Source organism: Suillus plorans, assembly GCF_016647745.1.
Source record: "Suillus plorans strain S12 chromosome Unknown HD556scaffold_70, whole genome shotgun sequence".
Classification (NCBI taxonomy): Eukaryota; Fungi; Basidiomycota; class Agaricomycetes; order Boletales; family Suillaceae; genus Suillus; species Suillus plorans.
This window is the reverse complement of record NW_024537454.1, coordinates 221434-242761: the sequence shown is the minus strand read 5'-3', so window position 1 is coordinate 242761 and position 21328 is coordinate 221434. Positions and strand designations below refer to the sequence as shown.

The window sequence follows — 21328 nt, the reverse complement described above, 5'->3', positions numbered from 1 at the left end:
TCCCGACGGGCGGTAGTTGGAAGAAATCGCCAGTGACCACGACCTACAATCGGTTTTAGTGGTGTTGAGTGAAACAGACTGCGAGGCGAACCTGAATCCCTCCAAAGGGTTCTGGAGATTTCCGTATCAAACTGCCAATTCGTGCAAGTTTGTCAAAGAGTTCTCCATCCAACATTGAAACTAATGATATGATACGTGTGATGCAGAAGTCTGCAGCTGCTAAACAAACGTACCTTCATCGATGATGAGGACCTTTGTCCGCAACCACCTCGATGCAGCTTTCTTGTTCTTACGGACTCTGTTGATGAGCTCCTCCGCTGAGCCTTCTCCGATGCCGATGCCTGCAAATGAATGAATCGTGACGCCACCGATGTTACATGCCGCAATTCCTAGCCATATCATATCAGAAAACATGAAACAGTGAGTATATGCGTCCTCACCCGTTGATGCAGTAATGGCAATAGCATCAGAAGATTTGATGTATCTCTTTTGCAATGTGCGAATGATTTCTCGGAGCAAGACCGATTTCCCAGTACCTTATCAGCATACGTTCAGGCAAAATCACAAAATGAGAGTTTATTTACAACGTACCAGCACTACCGGTGTAAAACACGCTATTCCCGCTTTCCACGAGGCGAAGAATCTGTGTCTGTTCCTGACTAAGGAACACTCCAGCAAGGCTGGAACTAGATTTTGATGACGAGGGAGCGACTGTCGACGACGCAGACTTTACTGTTGGTAAAGAAAATTTGCTCGATGACTTGAAGTTAGATGAGGAGGATAGCGTGTCCTCATTCCAACTGGGCGGAAGCTGGCGTTTCTTTGCCGGTGGCGGATCTGGAGCAGGTGGGAGGGGTCGTTTGGTCCCGTTTTCTATTTGTTTCGTGCTGATTTCTGGCCGCTCTCCAGGTGGTTGCTTCCCCGTAAGCGCATCAAGCGCAAGTTGGATATCTTTCATACGTTGTGATCGAACTTCGGCCCGAGGTGCCTTTGAAGACTGAGATTGGGTGGGCTGGGTGGCCGGCCATGAAATACGGTCCTCAGACTGAGAACTGCTTTGTGACCAGTCGCGTTTGATTGTACGCAATCCAGAAAGCGATGATTGACCTCCACTGGACATGTTGGCCGATAAACTTGTACAGCGTGGAGAATTCAAAACTACGACAAAGGCTAGAAATTGGCGCGAGCGTCGTCAGATTTTTTCCGAACAAGATAGAGGTTGAAAACAAGTCGTGCGCGAAGTCAAGGGGTTGTCGAAGGGCGTTAAACCAGCGACGCGTCTGACATTCACGTGACTCAAAAACCGTCACCCTTATTACGTAAACTTAATCTCACGCTGAACTTGTCAACATGGACGATGCCAAGTGAGCTGAGTTCGGTTGGTGCTCGAAACTAAATGATCATCAGAGAATAGACTATTTGACTGATGCAGTCAAACCTGGATCCATTTGTTACATCCACAAGTATGATAAACTAGCAGCGAAGGAAAGATTCTTTGAAGGGATATGTAAGGCAGAGTATAACCATGTCAGACTTTCTGAAAAATGAAATCTGCATTTCTCAAACTGCCTATCTCCACGTTGATTAGACGTAGAGACGACCGTTCGTCTCGGCGCTTCACCAGAACCGGTACAGGGTAGGAGCATAAAGCACTGTCCGGGCAGAAAGAGGCCATTATGATATGTATAAAGAGAAAAGAAAAAAAGAACAGAAAGCTTTTTTATAATATTCGACATTTCTACCAAATATAACCAAACATTCAGACTCAATCAGATCATGTGATTACGCCACTAAACCAATGATCGGAATCGCTCGTGCTGCTTTCACCAGCTCAAAGCTATAATGACCAAGTTGAACGAGGTTGTTGAGCTTCTGCAAAGCTCCAAGGTCAAGGAACGACAAGAAGGAATAATTTCTCTCAAAGAAGCTTTCTCACGCGATGATGCTGTCCTCAATCTCGAGGAGGGACGCGCCTGGCTGGTCGTGTATCAGGCCCTTTTCACAGCAGTTACTAGTGAAAAGGCAGAATGTGTCAAGAAAGCTGCGTCAGGCAAGAATGCATCGACAGGTGCCGCTGCCCTGCGCAGACTTGGGGATGCCACCGCCACCGTTCGTTGGCTAGTAGAGAGAAGCAACTGCCGACTCACTGCCAAAGTCCTGACACCCCTCCTAACCCATCTCTTACAAATGATGGTTTACCGTGGACAGCTGTACACTCCGCTCGCTCTTTCCTACCTCAAGACCATCAAGATACTTCTCAGCTGGACGCCACACATGGACCACATCGACGCGGCCACTTGGATCAGCATAGCTGAATTGGCTTTTAACATCATTTTAGACGATCCCATAAAGAGAAAGTTTGACGACGTTACTGGAGAGAATAATGATGAGAGCATGCAAGTCGACATTTCCGCCATGTACCAAGATGACTCTGACGAGGGTGACGATCGCGAGCCCTCTGCATCAAAACAAAAGCGCAAGCGCAAGGCAAGGGAACACAGTTCCACGCCTGTCCCAGGTGCTGCACATCCTACAAGGTTGCTCAAGGCCCCTGTACACCATTCGGTTTCTTTGGAGCAAGTCGAATGTGCTTCCCTACTTGTCCTTCTGTTCCGTTCTCCTACAGCTCCCTTCCTTTCGGAGGATATACCAAACTTATCGTTGTCTATCCTGGCCCGCATGACACGATTCTTAGAACGCTACCCCGGTGACGCATCCCTTCACCACGACTACCTTCTTGCCCTGCAGCCAGTATTGTCCCATCTTTGCCTAAATCGGACGAAGGACGTTAAAACTTTTGCTCATTCAACGTGGAACCAACTGGTTGGACTGTGGGGTACCAAAAACAAGCGCATGAAGGAAAGTCTGGTTGGTATTTTGAGAGCGTTATTCCCGTTCTTTGCGCATAATGACCTTCATGCGTATACCGCTTGGGCTGATGGAGTGTACAAACTTTGGACCCTCCTGAGTAGCGAGGCTGAGAGTCGGCGCGGTCTTGATAGTCTGTCTCTCGACTCTTTGAGGCTCGAGATACTTCCCTCGAACACCGAGAACTACGGACGTGGAGTGTTTGTCGCTCACACATTCAGGGCCGGATGGCATTTTGATCATTCTCAAGCCCTTGCGTGGGCTTTAATGGAGTTACAAGCTGACTGTGTGAAGAAGGTGAGTCCCCATCTATTAATTGACTTTATACAAGCTGACCGCTGTAATACAGCTCTTCGATTACTCCGAGTGGCAGCACACTGGTACTTCGGACGGAGAAGAAAGCATAGGAAAGCGTGTCAAGCGTGAAAACCCTATAGCGTCTCTTCTTCATTCTATACAGTCGACAACCGCTTCCGGCGTTCGGACGTATCATCTCCAAGTTCTCCTATTTTTCATTGATCGATACTGGTCGTGCCTGCACAGGGACAATAAACTCCAAGAGAATGTAATGAACACCTTGCTGCGATTTGTTTCTGTCGATGATCCCATCATCCAATCTTGGACTTTCCTATGCTTCGCCGCAATTGCACAGTCAGATGGCCTCCTGAGTTCACATGCAACCCAGTCACCACCAATTGCCGTCCGTAACTCCGCTGTCTGGGATCCTGTGTGGACTCATGCCATGCGCAGAGCCAACGTACCTGTGGTTTGCAGGGCAGCATGTCATACCGCGCACACACTTATCATTCACTCCAAACTCCTATTAACATCTCAGCGAGTTCTGATCGAAATCGAGACCTTGGCGAAGGATCTGGATCTGCAGGGCCCTGCATTTCCCTATGATTCTGTATGTATGTTTCTGGCACAATGTTTGCGTGTTGCAAGCCAAGATGTGAGGCTGTACAGGATGCAGTTGGAGGAGAAGGTTCTTAGCTGGCTTCTTGATAATTGGAGAGTTGGTGCTGGGCAGGCGGTGAAGGATACCAGTGGGAAATCCCGGATGCCACTTCACACCATTGGTGACATTATTGGGTTGCTAGAGAGCATATGTGGAATGTCGAAGCGAAGCGATCTTCTTTGTCGCATGTTACTTCCCGGTTGTGCGATCGTGGAGCTCATGGAGGAAGAGCGGAAGACCAAGGTCATCCGCGGTTTCCTGCTTGATGCTCAACTTCCTTCCTTCCGCAAGGACGCCGTATCTACAAGCTGCGACGAACTTACACACAGCTCTGTTAATGACGAGTTGACCATCGACTCCGAGCTCGTTCAGCCCCGAGGGCGCGAGCGTCGAGTGACTTCGTCTCTGCTCAAAGCGATGGAATCTCTCACTGTCGAGTGGGACACGTTCAGGGAAACCAACGCCCACCCCACTGCCGAAAAGCTCCGTCAATCACTCGATGCTGTTGTGACAGCCTTTGCGTTTGAGACCCTGCTTGTATGGAATGGAATGCGGTGTAATCGACGCGTTCTGCAATCTGCCGGCCGAGTAATGTCACTTCTTGCACCACTCTTAACAGATCCACGCTGGACAGCAGATGAACGCGTGCTAATATTACACGCTCTAGAGCCCCTGGTAATGAATGGAGAGGAGCGTAGCACAAATGAGGAGTGGGAAGCTATGCTTGGCCCGGATCTTGGCTCTGGCATTAGATCGCACACTCTCAAGGCCCTGAAACAAAATCTCTCTGAGAGACATCACTCTCAGACAGTTCGACGGCTATTTCAGCGTGTCTTTTGGACAAATGCAGACGTGGGTTCTCATTGCGCCACATACCAGTGTTCAATATGTTGACAAATCTTTAGATTCAAGATGCATTCTCCACGGTTTCTGAAGCCCTTCGGGAATCTCTTCGCACTATGACAGGCCAACGCCAAGGAGCGCAAGATGTTCATGCTATAGATGCAGACGGATTTGGCGATATCATGACAACTCACACAGGACCGCCAACACAAGAGGATACTGCTCATGATGACATCACCGTTGCAAACCAGTACCTTGCTGACCTATGTGTCACATTCCTCGCGACGACACCTGTCCTTCGATCCTCATCTGCGGAAGTCTTGCGCGACAAAGAGTTGACGAAGCTCATAGTTCATTGTCCCGCAGAAAGATTGCTTTTGATAGGCAATGCAGTCCTAGGATCAGTTCGACGGCGAGTTTGGAGTCTGGATATCGATGTCCTCAACGCGCTCCTCGAAAAATTAGGAGATCTTCTTGAATTGCACACTCATAACCGTAATGTTGATCTGCAGCTTATGGCTGTTGATTTACTGGACTCCACTTCGCATTTTTGGCTCCAGAAGTCAAACGCGGGCACTGATGTCGGAGAGCATATCCGCGACTTGTGCGGTTGGCTCAGTCTTAACATGATGAAGAGGAAATTTGTTTCATGGAAAACGCGCGACTTCGCTTCCCAATTTTTTGCTAGATACATCGCCCAAGATCCCTCCGAGTCCTTTTGGCCAACCGTATGCCAAAAGAAACCTGTAGAGAGACCCTCTACCATTATCCCAATGTTGAACATGGATCAAGATATCCGTGTACGCTTCCGGGCTGCAGTCGTAAATGCTCGTCTCTTCACCCTAGCTCGCTTTGCTGGTCGGAACTCCCTTGATATGTACAATACTATCAAAGAGGCGTTGACGAAGGATCTCTCGAAGTGAGTCTTCTTCTGTTTCCTTGTCTAATCACTGACAATCAGGACACAGTTATGAGCAAATGCTCACTCGTACTTTGTGCCTTGGCAATATCATGGTCGTGAGTTCCGCTGTGAGGCGTGGACCCTACTGGCACTTGATCGAAGCGGCTTTTCATAGTTCACATTACACAAAGCATATCCAAGCGACTCTGACTGGCGTTTCTGAGAGACTTGGACTCCCTAAACTGTCAGACCTCTTTGAAGCCTACGCTTCACAGATTGCGTACTCCATCCGACAGGCTTCCCAGGATGTGTGTGGTCTCTCTCCTGAGCTCCTTGGCTACCGGGATCGAAAGGAATGCGCAGAAGCAACCTTCCGTCTTTTTACGCCCACCAATGTCATGGCAGGCGGAAATTCAGAAGCAGTGGATCATGGCCGCCGACTATTCCTGGCTCACTGCGCCGCAGTTCAAAAGACAGCTGCTGATGGCTTGCAGGAATGCTTGGGTGATCTCATCGGATTCCAACTTGTGTTTTGGCTGGATGATGGACGAGTTGATTGTAATACGCCACCGGAGCAGTTGAAAAAGATGTTAAAGGTCAAGGGAGTTGACCTTGGTCAAGAACAGGGTTTCAACAAATGTGTAGAGCAAAATGCGGCGAGCATTGCAGCAGCAGTGATTCGTTGCCTAGGTGACCAAGACTTCTCCGCCGATGGCCCGATCATGCAAGCAATCAAGGCGCATGATTCGAGCCACTCCGCTCAGGTTTTCAAGGTTCTGTCCAAGTACCGAACCTTGGGTGACTTCAACCTCCACAGCCCAAATCTTCCCGCGTTTGGCTCATCCACTGTCCTACGAGCTCTCAATTGGTGCATTTCTCTCGCGATCCGCGATCACGTCAAAGCCATATCCTATCATGTCCTCCACCAGCTTTTCTCCGAAGTCCAGAGATCACCATTAGTCAATGAACAGATCCGCCTACTGAATGGCATTTCTCTTCTAGTAGCGGTCCGTCATGAGGACTTCCAAGAACCCACGTTACTCCACACTCTGATTCATGAAGCAACTTCTCTTCTCGCTCAGGCGGACCTCGTACAGGCGGCTCGCTCATTCCTCGAATGGGGCTTTACCATGTATCTCTTGACCTCTCAAGTGGATCCAAGGTTTCCTGATGTGCTCATTCGCGTGTGCGCTCAGGCTCATGATTATTCACTGGCCACCGATGACGTTCAAATCGCGAACATAGGCAAGGGTCTGTTGCATTGGATCGACAGGCAAGCTCTCGAGCTTTGCCGAAGTTCCAAGATCAGGTCGCAGGTCATGAACGCCCTGTCAGCTTGGCCGCATCAGCCCTCGTCTGAGCTGTTGTCAGTTTATGAGGATATCACTGCGGATGGTCTTTCGATGATTTTGAGCGACTTTCGCATTGCATCCAACAAATTTCGCCTTGTCAGACGGCTTCGAGACCTCGCAGAGCAGCGCCTCTATGATCAAGCGCAATTCGCTAAGACAGATTTTTGGCGCCTGAAGGATTTCATTCCTGCCAGGGACCAGCTCCAATCTGACGATATCGACGCATTCGCTTCTTTGTTGATTGCAAATAATGGGGACATCTACAGCTTCGGAAGTGAACAGCCCTTTCTGCAAACATTGCGGGGACGACATCGGCGCAGTGCAAAAAAGTCACAGATGGAATCTTCACCCCAGCGCGTGATCATTCAGACGCTGCTTGCTATGATGGACGGAAACTCACCACAAGAAGTCAGTCTCGCTTACTCCACCCTTCGATCCGTTGTATCAGCTTCTTCGTCGGACATGCTCCTCCTTCAATCTTGGCCTATCGAGTCGAGAGCTGCTTTGGAATATCTCCAACAATATCCTATCAAAGCGAGGTCTCGGTGTGTCCGTGGCATTGACGAACTTAAGGCGACGGTTGAGTGTCATATGGAGTCTGAATTCCAGAAATGGGTCAGCCAGCTAGCGGTCTTGCTGAGCGACGTGCTCAGCGCTGTAGACCCGTTTTACGCACAATTCTCGACATTTATGGAGTGCGATGTTTCTTTTGCCGATGAAATGCTTCCCGTATTGGTCCACACTTTGCTGCAGAACGAACTTGATCAACCAGAATCAACGGGTGCGCCTTCGAAATCTCGTCTATCACAATATTTCAGCACCATGCTAGTGTTGGAGAATGTCCATTTGTCCTGCTTAAGGTCCATTGTCGGTGTCGTGCTTCACCTTCGCAACTTTTGCCCGAAAGGATCCACCGATTCTCTGGCTCATGACAAATGGCTTGATATCGATTACATGCTCCTTGCAAGAAGTGCAGTGACGTGCGGCGCGTATACGACTGCTCTCCTATTCCTCGAGCTCGCGGAGGAGTACCAGTCCTTGGACATGGACAATACAGCAGGCACAGAACATCTCCTTTTCGAAATTTACAGCCACATCGACGAACCCGATGGATTTTATGGGATCAAGACCGCCGATCTACGGCATTTCCTCATCAAACGGTTTCATCATGAGAAGCAGTGGGAGAAAGCATTTCGTTTCCACGGTGCTGCCCTTGAGGCCGGAAGCCCTGAGGCAGTCGACACAGACGGTCTGCTCAGTTCTTTCCATGCTTTTGGCTTCGACCGTCTTGCTATTGGCACTCTTCAGACGTCCCAGATTGGCCTCGACACGAGGAACTCCTCGTCCGCCATGTGCTACCAACTGGGTTGGCGTACTGAAACCTGGGACTTACCTGACAATACAGGGGATGGTTCCGGGGCCACGCTTTATCAGGCGCTGCGAGCGGTGTATAGGGAACGGGACCCGCGTGTAGTCGACGTCATTGTTCGCAGCTCGCTTGGCGATGAAATGACCCGCCTGCGGCAGCTTGGGACTGAGAACATCTCGGGTATCCGCGAGGTTGCTCGTAACATAATGTGTCTCGGTCAGATTACCCAGTGGAGGAGTCATTCTATGCAGCAGCAGCTTTCAAGCAAGTCAGAAGATATTCGCAATCTGCCCAAGCTCGATGAAATTAATTCCGACTTTGAGTGAGTTTTGACAATGATTGTGATCTAGCTTGCGTTGATATTTTTCATGTGCGACAGATTTACCGATTTGGAACAGATTCTTGCAACGAGGATCTCATTGGTACGGTCGGTCAGGCAGAGGGAGGAACGAAAGCAAATCGGTGATCTCGCCACACCATTTGTCCGTGGGATTCTAGACATCGAGAAGCGATGCCTCGTGCGCCTATCCATTGCCGCTCGGAAATCTAATCAATTGCAAGTGGCATTGAACTCTATCGTGAAAGCCCAGCGACTCGAGAGAAACGCCAGCTTTGAAGTTGCTCGTGAATTCGCCAACGTTCTGTGGCTCCAGAAGGAGCAAAAGTTAGCAGTGCAGTACCTCAAGGACTTGGTAAATGGTCAGGACTTGGGTGCTGATGGCACGATAGAAAAGGCGTTGTCGTTTGCTCGACTGGTACGCTCTTTTTTCTGTAATAGTGCAAGTTATTCATGTCTTTGATAGGGAGACTGGATCGCCGAGGCATGCTTAGAAAAACCAACTGACATCAAGCGCAAATTTTTTGATCCTGCCGTCGAGCTCGCCATCGCAGCCGAGAAGCGGACGGACGTTCGCGACCACGCGTGTGCCACTGTTTTCCGCAAGTGTGCGCTTTTTGCAGACCAACAGTATCATTCGATCCTGAAGTCGTCAGACGCCATGCGCTGGCACATCTATAAAGAGCGCAAGAAACAGGAGGTCAAACAAAGAGAGAGCCAGCTGCAGAAAACCCAACAAGGAACAAATGAGTACCATGCATTAGTGGAAGAACAAAAGAAGGCAAGAACTGTACTAGCTGAAGATTTGAAGGCCTATGCGGGCCATACGGAGGCGCGAGACGCATTCCTTGAGCTAGCTATTGACATGTACTCTCGCTGTTTGGCTTCCTCCGATCGCTTTGATGACGATGGTCCCATCCGCTTTTCATCCCTTTGGTTCGCAAATTTTGACGACCTCGGCATCCAGGACAAGCTCAAAGCCGCTCTCGATCGCGTGCCCTCCCGCAAATTTGTCTTCCTATCTCATCAGCTGTCTGCTCGCATGTCAAAATCCTCGGCAGAGATCCCGAAGAACCAGCAAAATCTTCAAGGACTAGTCTTGCGCATGTGTCAAGAGCATCCTTTTCACAGTCTGTACCAGGTTTTCTGTTTACGTCCAGAGCAACCCCAGGGTGTGCGAAGGACTTCCTCGCGATTTGAGCTGCCATCATCGCAGTCGGATCGCGGTGGAGCTGCGAGCGCCATCTTCGATAGGCTGCTCAGTGATCCCATACAAACAGCGAGGATCCGATCGATCGAGCACGTCTGTAACGCTTCTCTGGAATGGGCCAAGTATCCCGTCAAGCATGGACCTGTGATAAAGAAAACCAATAACGGACTACTCATCCCCGATGCCTTGTCCATTCGGAAGCTGCGCGATGTCCAGGTTCCTGTCATAACCTGCCGTACACCCATCGATCCAACCCTCAAGTACAACGATTGTATCTGGATCAGTCGCTATAACCCAGAATTCACCACAGCCGGGGGTGTCAACCTCCCGAAAATTAGTGTCTGCTATGGGAGCAATGGGGAACAATTTAAGCAGCTCGTACGTCATCTTCATAAAACTCATACGCGTTCTGACATCAGACATCTCTGTAGTTTAAAGGCGAGGGCAACGATGATATGCGGCAGGATGCTGTTATGGAGCAAGTTTTCCACCTGTGCAACATGGTGCTGCGCTATGATAAGGAAACTCGGAGACGGAATCTTAACGTCCGCGATTACAAAGTTCTACCTCTCGCCACCCAAGCCGGAGTCATCGAATTCGTAGGCAACACCAACCCCCTCCTAAAATGGCTCCAAGACGCGCACCTCAGGTAATTCACTCTCACTTCCCGTCTATGGCAAACTTAAAAAAGTCGCGCACTCGTAGGTACCGTCCTGGCGACATGAAACACACACAAATCCTAACGATGTTAAAACAAACGCGCGAGAAACATGGCGGAAAGACCGAAGCGATGGTCAAAACCTTCCAACTTATATGCGAACGAACCCAACCCGTGATGAGGCATTACTTTACCGAAAAGCATAAAACCCCCATCACCTGGTTCGCCATGCGTCTCAACTACACTCGCAGCGTTGCTACCAATTCCATCGTGGGGCACATCCTAGGTCTGGGGGACCGCCATGTACAGAATATACTGATTGATAATGGGTCGGGAGAGGTGGTGCATATTGATTTAGGGATCGCTTTTGATCAGGTGCGTTCGTATCATGTCTGACCAAACGTCCACTCACTCTGCACAGGGCAAACTATTGCGTATCCCAGAAAGAGTACCGTTCCGAATGACGCGGGACATGGTCGATGGGATGGGGAAGTGCGGAACGCAAGGCGTGTTCCAGCGCTGCGCAGAAGAAACCCTCCGCGTGTTGCGTGACAGGTCAGACGTCATACTCACCGTGCTTGAGGTGTTCAAACACGACCCGCTGCATTCTTGGCACGTCTGCTTCTCCTTCCCCGCATTCAACGTTGACTAACCCCCCACAATAGGACAGCGAGCGAGCTAAAGATTAAAAAAGTCCAAGACAGCACAGCAGAGCCTACCCGAGTTGCCCGCGATGTGTCCCGCTTCGGTGCCATCGCCCTAGACCTTCAGAGCGGGTCAGCAGACGAAGCTGCCGATCGTGCGCTTGCAGGTGTCGCGCGCAAGCTCGACAAGGCTCTGAGTGTAGAGTACACAGTCAATGAACTCATAGCGGAGGCTACGGATATCGTGAACTTGGCAACTATCTACCAAGGTGAGTTCTGGCCGTGTTCTGATCCTTGGTCTGGTTGATCGCTGACCGGCTTGGTAGGATGGAGTCCCGACTACTAGACATCGAGGACATTTTAAAATGAAATCCTTCATCAGTTGCTTATGCATGTTTGTCTCGCTTTCCTGGACTACACAAGTTTTGAGCATTCAATTCATTAGTCTCCACGTGCATTGTGTATCCCTAGTCATTCTCATTTCTATACATCGATCAATCGTGCATACACGACAGACAAAACGACATGAGATTACATCAATCAAACAACAAACGCACAAAAAGAATAAAATGGAAAAACTCCAACACGAGCGAGCGCAGGACAAGCACAAAAGGTCCAGTCGTCGTCATAGGTGCGGGGTGGGGGGAATCACGGGGGTAAAACAAACAAACGAGAAGGAAGATAAAGAGAACACCGCAAAAAGAAACAAGCAAAAAAGTACAAAAAAGAAAGGATGAAATTCTTTGACGCGTAATTGTAAAGGAACGCGCGCATTTTCGTCTACAAGTATAGATGAATTGGGTGAATGATTTGATACGACACGATTGTTGTATGATGTTTAGAACACGGGGTGAGGATGGATGCATGTATTACAAAACTCGGTATACGGATTTGGTATCAGCGAGTGCGTTACAGTGGGCGGGTAGATGCAAGAGGTAGATGGTTCGGCATGGAGCAACAAGAAGCTTAAAGTTCAGGTGTAGAGCGCGGGTTACCGTTATGGCCTAGGACAGGAATGGGATGGAAGACGAACAGATCACTTGTTCTTAGCAATCTCCCGCGCAGCTTTGATAAGGGGTGAAAGTGTGCGGAGCGGTTCGCACTGTTTAAAGAACGGATGCTTCAAGTAAAAAACACATAAGGTCCAAATCACAGGTAGCTGAAACCGAGGCGACACACCTGCAACAACTCGCTCGCCGTAGGTCGTTTCTCAGCGTCCACCTCCAACGTCTTTGCAAGATAATCACTAAATATCGACGAAAGCGCCTCGGGGTTCGCAATCGTAGGCGTTCCGTTCGTGGCGATCAAATAGAGCGCTTTAAGTGGGTTTTGGTTGAGATACGGGGGTTCGCCTTCAATCATTTCTATATAGACATTTTCAGTAAAGTACAGCACAAACAAAAGAGGAGAAACGCATACCGATGGCCATGATCCCCAAACTCCAGATATCAACCTTAGGCCCATACTCTTTCCTGGTCACCACCTCCGGGGCCATCCAATAAGGCGTGCCTACCATCGTCGTGCGCTTCGAGCTTGCAGGGTCTGAAATCTGCGCGCAAAACCCAAAGTCCGCTGCGGGCACGTCAAAATGACACGACCACACGTAAGAGAGCCACTCACTGAGTTTAATATCCCCCCCAAGGCTCAACAACACGTTATCGCTCTTGATATCCCTATGAATAACGCCATGACGATGGAGGTGCTCCAGCCCCTGGCACGTTTCCCTGCTCACAGCAGCAATCTGGCCCTCTGTCATCAAGTTCGCAGTAACGACATCTGTCAAGCTTCCCCCCTCCATATACTCCATCACGACCCAAAGGTCGTTCTTGTGCAAAAACGAGTCGATGTAGTTTACGATATTCGGGTGTCGAGAAGCGCGCATGACGAGAATCTCGTTGATAATGAGGTCTTTCTTGGGTTGTTTATCCAAGTCCATTTGCTTGATCGCGACTGATAAATTGGTGCCCACTTGGTATGCTGTGTACACGCCTCCAGAGGCACTACAAAGGGCTCAGTAAAGGTAGGAACAAAACAGCACTACCTACCCTTGCCCGATCTTGACGAGGTTTCGGTATAGCTTCGTCGGATCTGCATCGGTGCATATCTGCTGCAGCCGCTTGATGATATCGTCTTCTTTATCACCGCCGCCCTTTTTCTCCCTGCGACGCGGGGTAGCGATCCCAGCTTGCTTTGCGAGGGTTGGGGGTTGTGGGGGTGGTGGTGCGGGCTTAGGCTGGTCACGATCTCTTTCACGCTCTCTTTCACGGTCACGGTCGCGATCCCGTTCGCGGTCGCGGTCCCTTTGACCTTTGGTGCTAAGATCGGTCTGGCTAGTGCCGATACTAGGGGATCGAACCCGGGTCATGGTTGTGTTGGCGCGTCCCAGGTCCTGGGATTTGGATGATTTGGGAGGTGCTCGTTGGGATGTACTGCGGTCGAGTGCAGCTGCTGGGAGGGGGGGTGCTGGGCGGATGGGGGTCGTGGCGGGTGATGGAGCATAGGGAATTGAAGGGGAAGGAAGGGGCTTTTTTGGAGGTTGAGGTGCGCTGCGCTAGAAGGAGACATGCTTAGGTGAGCGGAGATAAAGAAAGTGAGTGCATACTGGATTGGCGAAACCCTCGTTGGCGCTTGTAGATTGCTCGACGCCTACGGCACCCATCTTGTCCCATACGTCGCCTCTTCCTTCTTGATAGAACTTTACGATTTCCATAACTGCTTGGGGGTTCTTTTCTTGTTCGCTCCTGCTGATACCGGATTCTTGGAGTAGCTGCTGCCATTCCTTTGGGAGACCTGTGAACTCGCCTGTGGAAGAGTTGAAACCGACATGTGTAAGGTGAACAGGATCGTAAGGAGTGCTGATTTCTGGACGCTTTGAAGGAGCGAGAAAGTCGAACATGCCACCCAGCATGCCACCCTTTTTAAGCTTTACGGTAGTGGCGCTACGACTGCGAGTACCGGAATTCGTACTTGTAATTGCGGGTAGATCGGGTAGGATGTCGACTGGCTCTGAAGTGTATGGAGTATCTGTGATTGGCACTGATAGACGACGTGTTGCGATGGGGCTACTGCTTGTAAAGATATCGTTTAGAGTTGCGGTGTTTGCCCTACTTGGACGAGTAGGAGGAGTAGGTGACATTTGTTGTTTTATTGGAGCTGCAGCAAAAGGATCTGGAGCTGAAAGGCTATGTTTCCTTCCTCTTGACTGTGCTTTGTGCAGACTATTCCTAACTTTTGGTGAAGAGGGATCGATTGGTGTTTTACTACGGGTTGATGGCGGTTGTGGTGCAGAGCGAGAAGGAGTCAATGAAGGTAGAGAACTTGTTGAATAAGGATCTTTGTAACTGTAAGTTGCCGCTTGAGCAACTGTAGCAGCAGCTAGAGCTGGGTCCGCTAGTAGATCCGTATATTCTTGAACGCTCTCTCTTGAAGGACGATGATATTCTATTGTGATTTTACTTTGACGGCGTGTTGAAGATGGCGTGTGTCGATGGACACTCATCGCGGCTGCTAGTAACCGTTGCTGCTTTGATGGTTGGCAACCTAGCGAGTGTGAATAATTTCGTCGTCACTGTGAATGACGATCAAGACAACCACAATTTAAATCGCCAGTGTCGATCAAGTCGATGTCCTCGAGCAGTTTGTTGGATCTAACAAGTCCTTGCTCGATGCAAGGAACGCCCTACGAGTCGACTTGTGATGACAAAGCTTTCTCAGGTCACACGTGACAGGGGCTCAGCGAATGAAAATTTAAATTATATCGGTGAACCCAGTTCATTATGCGGGCGTTGATGTCAGACCAATTTTCGGAGGCGGTGACCCGGGTGACCGGGGTCCTTTAGAGGGGTACCTACTACTTCCGATCGTAACGGGCAATTCATCCCGCCGGTACTGCCTTTTTGAGACAATCATCCTAAGGTCTTCCAACTCTGCACACGAAATTTAAAGGGGCTTTCAACTCTTCCATTATCCGTCCATGACCTGCCATGACACGCCGCACTGCCAACAGAGAGCACGCCGTAGAAACTGACTGCAAAAACGGCGACAAAGACACTCATTTCAGGTGCCAAATCGACCAAGCAATAAATATAGACCAAAAGAAAATCGTGGAAGACTATGTGGAAGAGAAAGGCGAAAGGAAAGAATTTCCAGAGCTACGCGGTCGCGACAGGGGTCGTCCCCCCGTATTGAGGAAGAAGAAAAGCTCGTATGACTTGCGCGACATTTTTCAAACTCAGGCAGCCTCATCTGCCTCTTCGTCGCCGGTCACGAGCAACGTTTCATCGCCGGTTATCCCATCACCAGACGCGAACAAAGTCATTTCACTAGGTGAAATTATCACCGCACCCGCTCAGCAGCAGCAGACGACCCCACTCAACCGTGAGTCTTCTTCCGAGTCAAGCATCCCATCGCTAATGACAAAAGACGACTCACGACCTCATGACAAAAACGTGCCAGAGGACGAAGTATAAGATGCATCTAATTAGATGTCCCACCTTAGCAAAACCTTTCACCGAAGGTTACCACAATCAAAATATCTCACCAGACACGGATCCAGACTCAGACCACTGACATCATGTTTATGTCCATGTTTTTATTATGCGCACTTCTTCTCACACACATACCTGCAGCTGCCAATGTACTATCTCACATCTCACTAGCACTCACCGACTCAATTTGGAATTGAACATCATTACTCGTGTCAAACGTTTCAAAGTCAGTGCACGCAAATTTAAAAGTGATGTGATGCGCAACACGTCAGATGCGGCTAGATCAGGGGTTTATTAGTGTAGGATATTTCGGCGGTGTAGCATACTTACTGAGCTGCGAGTAGGCGTGAGTAATTAGGTTTTTAGTCACTGACGCGCTTGTTCTTTCAAACTCCGCCCGCCTGGGCATATTACATAAGGCTTGTGTGCAGATGTACGTAAACTCGCATTAGTCACGTGTTCGTGAAATCAATCACAGCAGGAACACAACTCGCCTAGTGAAGCTCATGGGATCACATTCTGAATTGGAGCAACTACCAAAGACAAGGCAGGTCCCCCGAACAATCTAATATCAATGTTATTCAATGAATTTCATAGCGTACTCATACTACTGCGAAAACCTCCCACATTGAAATGTGATCATTGTGTTCGGCCCACCCGGGTCAACCCACTGGCAGTTGACGTACACTGCGATGGATCCGAACTTACTAGTGGTTCCATGGCTATACTCATGGTCTGATAGTTTTGCACACGGACCATCTAAATTCCCCGCTGTCAATAAAACGTCCGCCAAATGTTGACACTGACTTTCCCATTTCATCCCAGACCAGTACCGGACGATGTCTCCTCCACTTTTCCTGGGCTTTGACTTGTCCACTCAACAGCTAAAGGCAATCGTGATCGCGGAGGATGCTTTCATCGTGCACGAGAGCGCCGTGCATTTCGATCGAGACCTTCCCACTTATGGCACAACGAATGGTACAGTCAATGGTCCAGATGAAGGTGAGGTTACGAGCCCGGTGCTCATGTGGCTCGAGGCCATCGACCTCGTCATGCAGCGCATTAAAAATACTGGCGTTGACCTCAGTGCTATTACCAGTATATCTGGTGCTGGACAAGTGGGTGTATACAGTTTTAATGCGAGGTGAGCCTAATAATTCATACGTGAGTCCAGCAACATGGTTCGGTATACTGGTCTGAGGGGGCCGAGAAAGCCCTTGCGATGATGGATCCCAAGCGCTCGCTGGCTGACCCGGGCCATCTCGCACCCTATGCATTTGCACTGCCCAATGCACCCATCTGGCAGGACTCTTCGACGACCAAGGACTGCCGTGAACTTGAGGCCGCTGTCGGTGGCCCACAGATACTTGCAGATCTCACAGGAAGCAGAGCTTATGAGCGGTTCACAGGACCCCAGATTGCCCGAGTGCGTAATGCATACTTCATTACCAGTGTCCAATGATTGAACACCAATTCTTACTCTACGAAGATCCGTCGCCTCAAAACCGCCGCTTACCGTGACTCTGCGCGCATATCTCTTGTCTCGTCATTCATCCCTTCACTGTTCCTTGGGCATATCGCTCCGATCGAGGTCTCCGACGCGAGCGGGATGAACCTGATGAACGTACTCACATGTAAGTGGGACTATGCACTCCTTGAGGCATGCGGCGGTCCCGAATTACGTGCTAAAATTGGCCCTGAGCCTGTGGTCGGCGGTACCATTCTTGGACGCATCTCTCGGTGGTGGGTTGAGCGCTGGGGATTCAACCCAGGTCTGCATCTCATTCTTCATTGGTTGGCAATATTTCTCATCTGTGTCATCTATAGATTGCATAATTGCACCGTTCACGGGTGATAACCCTGCGACCGTCGTTGCCCTTTCAGCACCTGGTGATGCAATCCTGTCCCTAGGCACGAGCACAACACTTCTGTTGAGCATTCCCCCTGCCGACTTGCCCCCCGCCCGTTTCACTACTTCGCACCTCCTCTCGCACCCTACAACTCTTGGTGCACAGATTGCGATGCTTTGCTACAAGAACGGTGCTCTTGCACGAGAGCAAATCCGTGACCGCTGTGCTGGCACAGACTGGGCACGGTACAACGAGCTCGTAGAGCAGTCGCCACATGGTAACTCTGGGTTCATGGGATTCTACTTTCCCCTCCCCGAGATCATTCCTGCAGGAGTTCAGGGCGAATTCATATTTCAATGCAAAGATACTGAGGCACCACGACTAGTGCACGGACTAAAGCCAGATGCCTCAAAGCACGCACGTGCGATCCTCGAGAGCCAATTCCTCAGCATCAAATCACGCATTGCTGCCATTCTTCCAGTGCACTCGCCGCCGCTGCAGCGGCTGATTGTTACTGGTGGTTCATCGGCAAATCAGACGATCCGGCAACTTGCAGCTGACGTGTTCGGGATGCGTGTTTACGTTGCAGAGAGCAAGGAGGCTGCGGGGACGGGAGGCGCAATGCTTGCCAAGTTTGCGTGGTGGAAGGCGCAAGTTGGGGACACGAGTGGGAGCTTTGAGGAGATGATAATGGAAACGGGTCAAGTGGAGAGGATGAAGCTGGTTGCAACTCCGAAAGATGAGGTGACCAAGGTATATGATGGCCTCGTGAATAACTATAGGCGGTGCGAGGAGCAGGTGGTACACCTATGTAGGCAAGCGTGATGGAAACGTTTTGTATCTGAAGCGGATAAATTGCAATTTACATCTACATATTTACAGACCATCATTAGACCATACTGTATCTTCTCCTTGTTATGTTTAGATATTAATCTTTATGAGAATGAACGAGTACTCTTCCCTTGTTTATAAGTTGTTTTTCTTGTGCATATTCCAAGTAACTTTACGATCACCATAATTGGCATATTCTAAAATTCGAATTCGATTATATGTGGAGACTTTTTCAGTACACCATCCATCGGGCACCACTATTGGTACGTTCACCGGTCTGTTTTCTGGCTAACTGATTCACAATCCTTACACCAACAGTCAAAGGCATTGCGTAGAAGGAACATACACGCCATGTACTATGACCTGCAGGACTCAGAGCAGTCACACTCTCCCCCTGCCAAACGACCAATCACCGAAGTGCAAGCAGGGATCTCAGAGTCCTTCAAACGTGCGAGGATTGAACATGAGGAGCCCGAGAAGACATTAGATGCAACCGAACATGAAGGTCCTTCCGACACTCCCGCCGCTGATACGAAACAGGGAAAGCGGGATGCAGCGGGCTGGGCGAAGTCTAGGCGGGGAAAGGCCAAAGATACGAAGAACAAGGGACGCAGACGTGGGACGCGTGACCAAGATAAGGATGGTGAAAAAGAGGGTGAGGAGCAGAGCCCTAGAGTCCCGCGCCTGCCTAAGAAACAGAGCGCATTGCTTATCGGGTTCTGCGGGACAGGATGCAATGGAATGCAAATGTACGCTGAATTTTGGATTTTCTCTTTCACCCTCAGTTTCTCGGCGGTTTCTTTTCTTGTCTTCTATCTCTGTCCTACTAGGGAAACATTCATATCTTTCTCCTATCCTTCTGCTATCCCTGAACTGCTCAACATGCGTGCGTGATGACAGACAACCCGACGTACGGACGATCGAAGGTGTCCTGTTCGACGCACTCGTGCGTGCCGGAGCAGTCTCATCAGACAATGCAGACGACCCCGTGAAGGTATGACACTTACAGGGGCATGTCATGATGTGTTGCTCAGAGGCATTCATATTTCCAGGTAAATCTAGGGCGGGCTGCACGCACCGACGCAGGAGTCCACGCAGCTGGCAACCTGGTGTCTATGAAACTGATCACCGCGATTCCTGGGGTGACAGACTGGGTGGCACGTGTAAACGAAGAACTCCCACAAGAGATTCGTGTTTGGGGCTCCGTATGCATTCTATCCTTTTCAAGGCAGGAATTAACTTTGCAGTGGTTCAGGTCCGCGTGCAAAATTCATTTAACGCTCGCATGTGGGTTCACGAGAGTCATTTCACGTAGTTCATTTCACAAGCTTTCTCTCAGGTCTTGCGACAGCCGCAAGTACACATACTTCTTCCCGTCGTATCTCCTTATACCTCCAAAGCCTGGGTCAGGATTTCAGCGTGCATATGAAAAACACGCACAGTCCATGCAGGGCATTGTCCCTCTAGATTCTTCCGCTCATTCCTTCTGGAGTGCACCTGAATCTCATTCTTCCACCCCTATGGATGATCTCCTACGCAAGCGCTCGTGGAGGATAAGTTCAGATCAGGTAGAGCTCATCCGTCGGACTGCAAATAAGTTCGAAGGGACGCATAACTTCCATAACTTTACTGTTGGACGCGAGTTTGGAGATCGCAGTAATCAGCGGCATATGTGGAAAATTGAGGTAGGCTGGAGAGCTTGTTATTAGTTTAACCTCTGACAGCATCTCGATAGATATCTGACCCTGCGGTCTATGGAGACACTGAGTGGATAAGTGTCCTCTTCCATGGGCAGAGCTTTATGTTGCATCAGGTGAGTTGGTTTTCACTGAAAAGGCCGCTCTTATTCATTTTATTTAGATCGTAAGCGTCTGTACTTTGGTAGCAGTGATACGATGACAAATTGGTCGCAGCGCAAAATGATGTCCGCTCTTGTCTTGTCTTGTAGGACAAGTACACCAAGTCAAGTCATCGACGAAGTTAGCTTCTATGTCACCTGATGCAACCACGAACTAACCGGTCTCGCAGCTATACGGGCCGCGCATTGTCATGATCCCAAAGATGCCTGCTCTTGGTCTCTTGCTAGAGTACCCAATATTTGACTCGTATAACAAGAAAGTTACTTCGATCAACGAGAAGCTCGAGCCCTCCCATCCAGATTACCGACCTAAAATTGATTTTGAAAAACACCGAGAGTCTATCGATGCATTTAAACAAACCTTTATTTATGACAATATGCGGTGCATTGAGGACCGCGACGGGGTGTGGGTACCTTTGACTGTGTTCATTGCCACTTAAACTGATGAAGAGAAACAGGTTTGATGCGTGGATGCGCTCAATCGACTCATATGGAGGTGATGATTTGTTGTATTTGAACCCGAAAGGTATCATTCCTGCGGCTGCCGTTATAAAGAAGGGAGATAAGAGAGAGAATCCATTCAAGGAGAAGAGAAAGTTTGACTTGACGAGTTTCCCTGATAAACAAGGTACCCCGACTATCGAAGACGACGAGGAGACAGAGAGCAAACTCAATAAATCCCGCCTGGAGGACATGGAAGGCTAAGTAGTAGCTGTGTTTCCCATCTTGCAAGATTAGTGCATAGTCGATGTACATTATGCGAGATGGTGGAGACAAATTGGCGGATGCGATGAATGTGTCAGAGGACGGAATCTGTTTTACATATTTCCTAATGCCTGTTGCAATCGTTCCCAAATTCCACTTTGCGACAGCCGTCGACGGTGAACGACCAACATGGTCTGTAACCAGTTGACGAGCAAGCAGCCGCCTTGCTGGGATGTACATAAGCTGGCTTCCCTAACGATCTGCTGGATTGAGCAGCAGCACTTCCGGAAGCGTACACTTTGCAAATGAGCATGCCAGTGGCCACATAACTTGACATCAAAGTGTCCAGATAGATTACATCAATGGGTATGTCCTGCCAGTGTTTCAGACCCCTTGTAGCATTCCAAACCCCATAGAGAGAGGAAAGCGACAGTGCTGACTTAATCCCAGACCATAA

At 49.5% G+C, this 21328-nt stretch overlaps 5 protein-coding genes across 5 annotated transcripts; 3 read left to right on the top strand and 2 right to left on the bottom strand.

The window, feature by feature from the left end:
• The first annotated feature begins 1804 nt into the window (after positions 1-1804).
• HD556DRAFT_1405062 (uncharacterized protein) lies at positions 1805-11646 on the top strand. Its single transcript, XM_041303956.1, has 10 exons — positions 1805-3165; positions 3218-4678; positions 4732-5588; positions 5638-8613; positions 8671-9046; positions 9095-10216; positions 10270-10487; positions 10544-10871; positions 10918-11108; positions 11162-11646. The coding sequence occupies exons 1-10, from the start codon at positions 1843-1845 to the stop codon at positions 11445-11447; spliced, it is 9138 nt and encodes a 3045-aa protein (XP_041155535.1). The 5' UTR covers positions 1805-1842; the 3' UTR covers positions 11448-11646.
• HD556DRAFT_911599 (uncharacterized protein) lies at positions 11563-12148 on the bottom strand. The gene has a single exon (XM_041312008.1). It carries the CDS (start codon positions 12004-12006, stop codon positions 11677-11679), a length of 330 nt encoding a protein of 109 aa, XP_041155534.1. The 5' UTR covers positions 12007-12148; the 3' UTR covers positions 11563-11676.
• Positions 12027-14881, bottom strand: HD556DRAFT_911520 (STE/STE20/PAKA protein kinase). Its single transcript, XM_041312007.1, has 5 exons — positions 13743-14881; positions 13186-13691; positions 12560-13140; positions 12320-12504; positions 12027-12260 (listed from the first exon to the last, which is right to left on the bottom strand). The coding sequence occupies exons 1-5, from the start codon at positions 14637-14639 to the stop codon at positions 12177-12179; spliced, it is 2253 nt and encodes a 750-aa protein (XP_041155533.1). The 5' UTR covers positions 14640-14881; the 3' UTR covers positions 12027-12176.
• Positions 14882-16085: 1204 nt separating this feature from the next.
• Positions 16086-18466, top strand: HD556DRAFT_1405052 (uncharacterized protein). The gene is made up of 5 exons (XM_041303955.1): positions 16086-16174; positions 16225-16745; positions 16802-17053; positions 17117-17399; positions 17455-18466. The coding sequence occupies exons 2-5, from the start codon at positions 16467-16469 to the stop codon at positions 18300-18302; spliced, it is 1662 nt and encodes a 553-aa protein (XP_041155532.1). The 5' UTR covers positions 16086-16174; positions 16225-16466; the 3' UTR covers positions 18303-18466.
• On the top strand, positions 18467-21119 carry HD556DRAFT_1405047 (pseudouridine synthase). Its single transcript, XM_041303954.1, has 10 exons — positions 18467-18571; positions 18627-19057; positions 19209-19302; positions 19361-19513; positions 19564-19595; positions 19648-19993; positions 20044-20121; positions 20222-20287; positions 20337-20572; positions 20625-21119. The coding sequence occupies exons 1-10, from the start codon at positions 18527-18529 to the stop codon at positions 20869-20871; spliced, it is 1728 nt and encodes a 575-aa protein (XP_041155531.1). The 5' UTR covers positions 18467-18526; the 3' UTR covers positions 20872-21119.
• Positions 21120-21328: the final 209 nt, after the last annotated feature.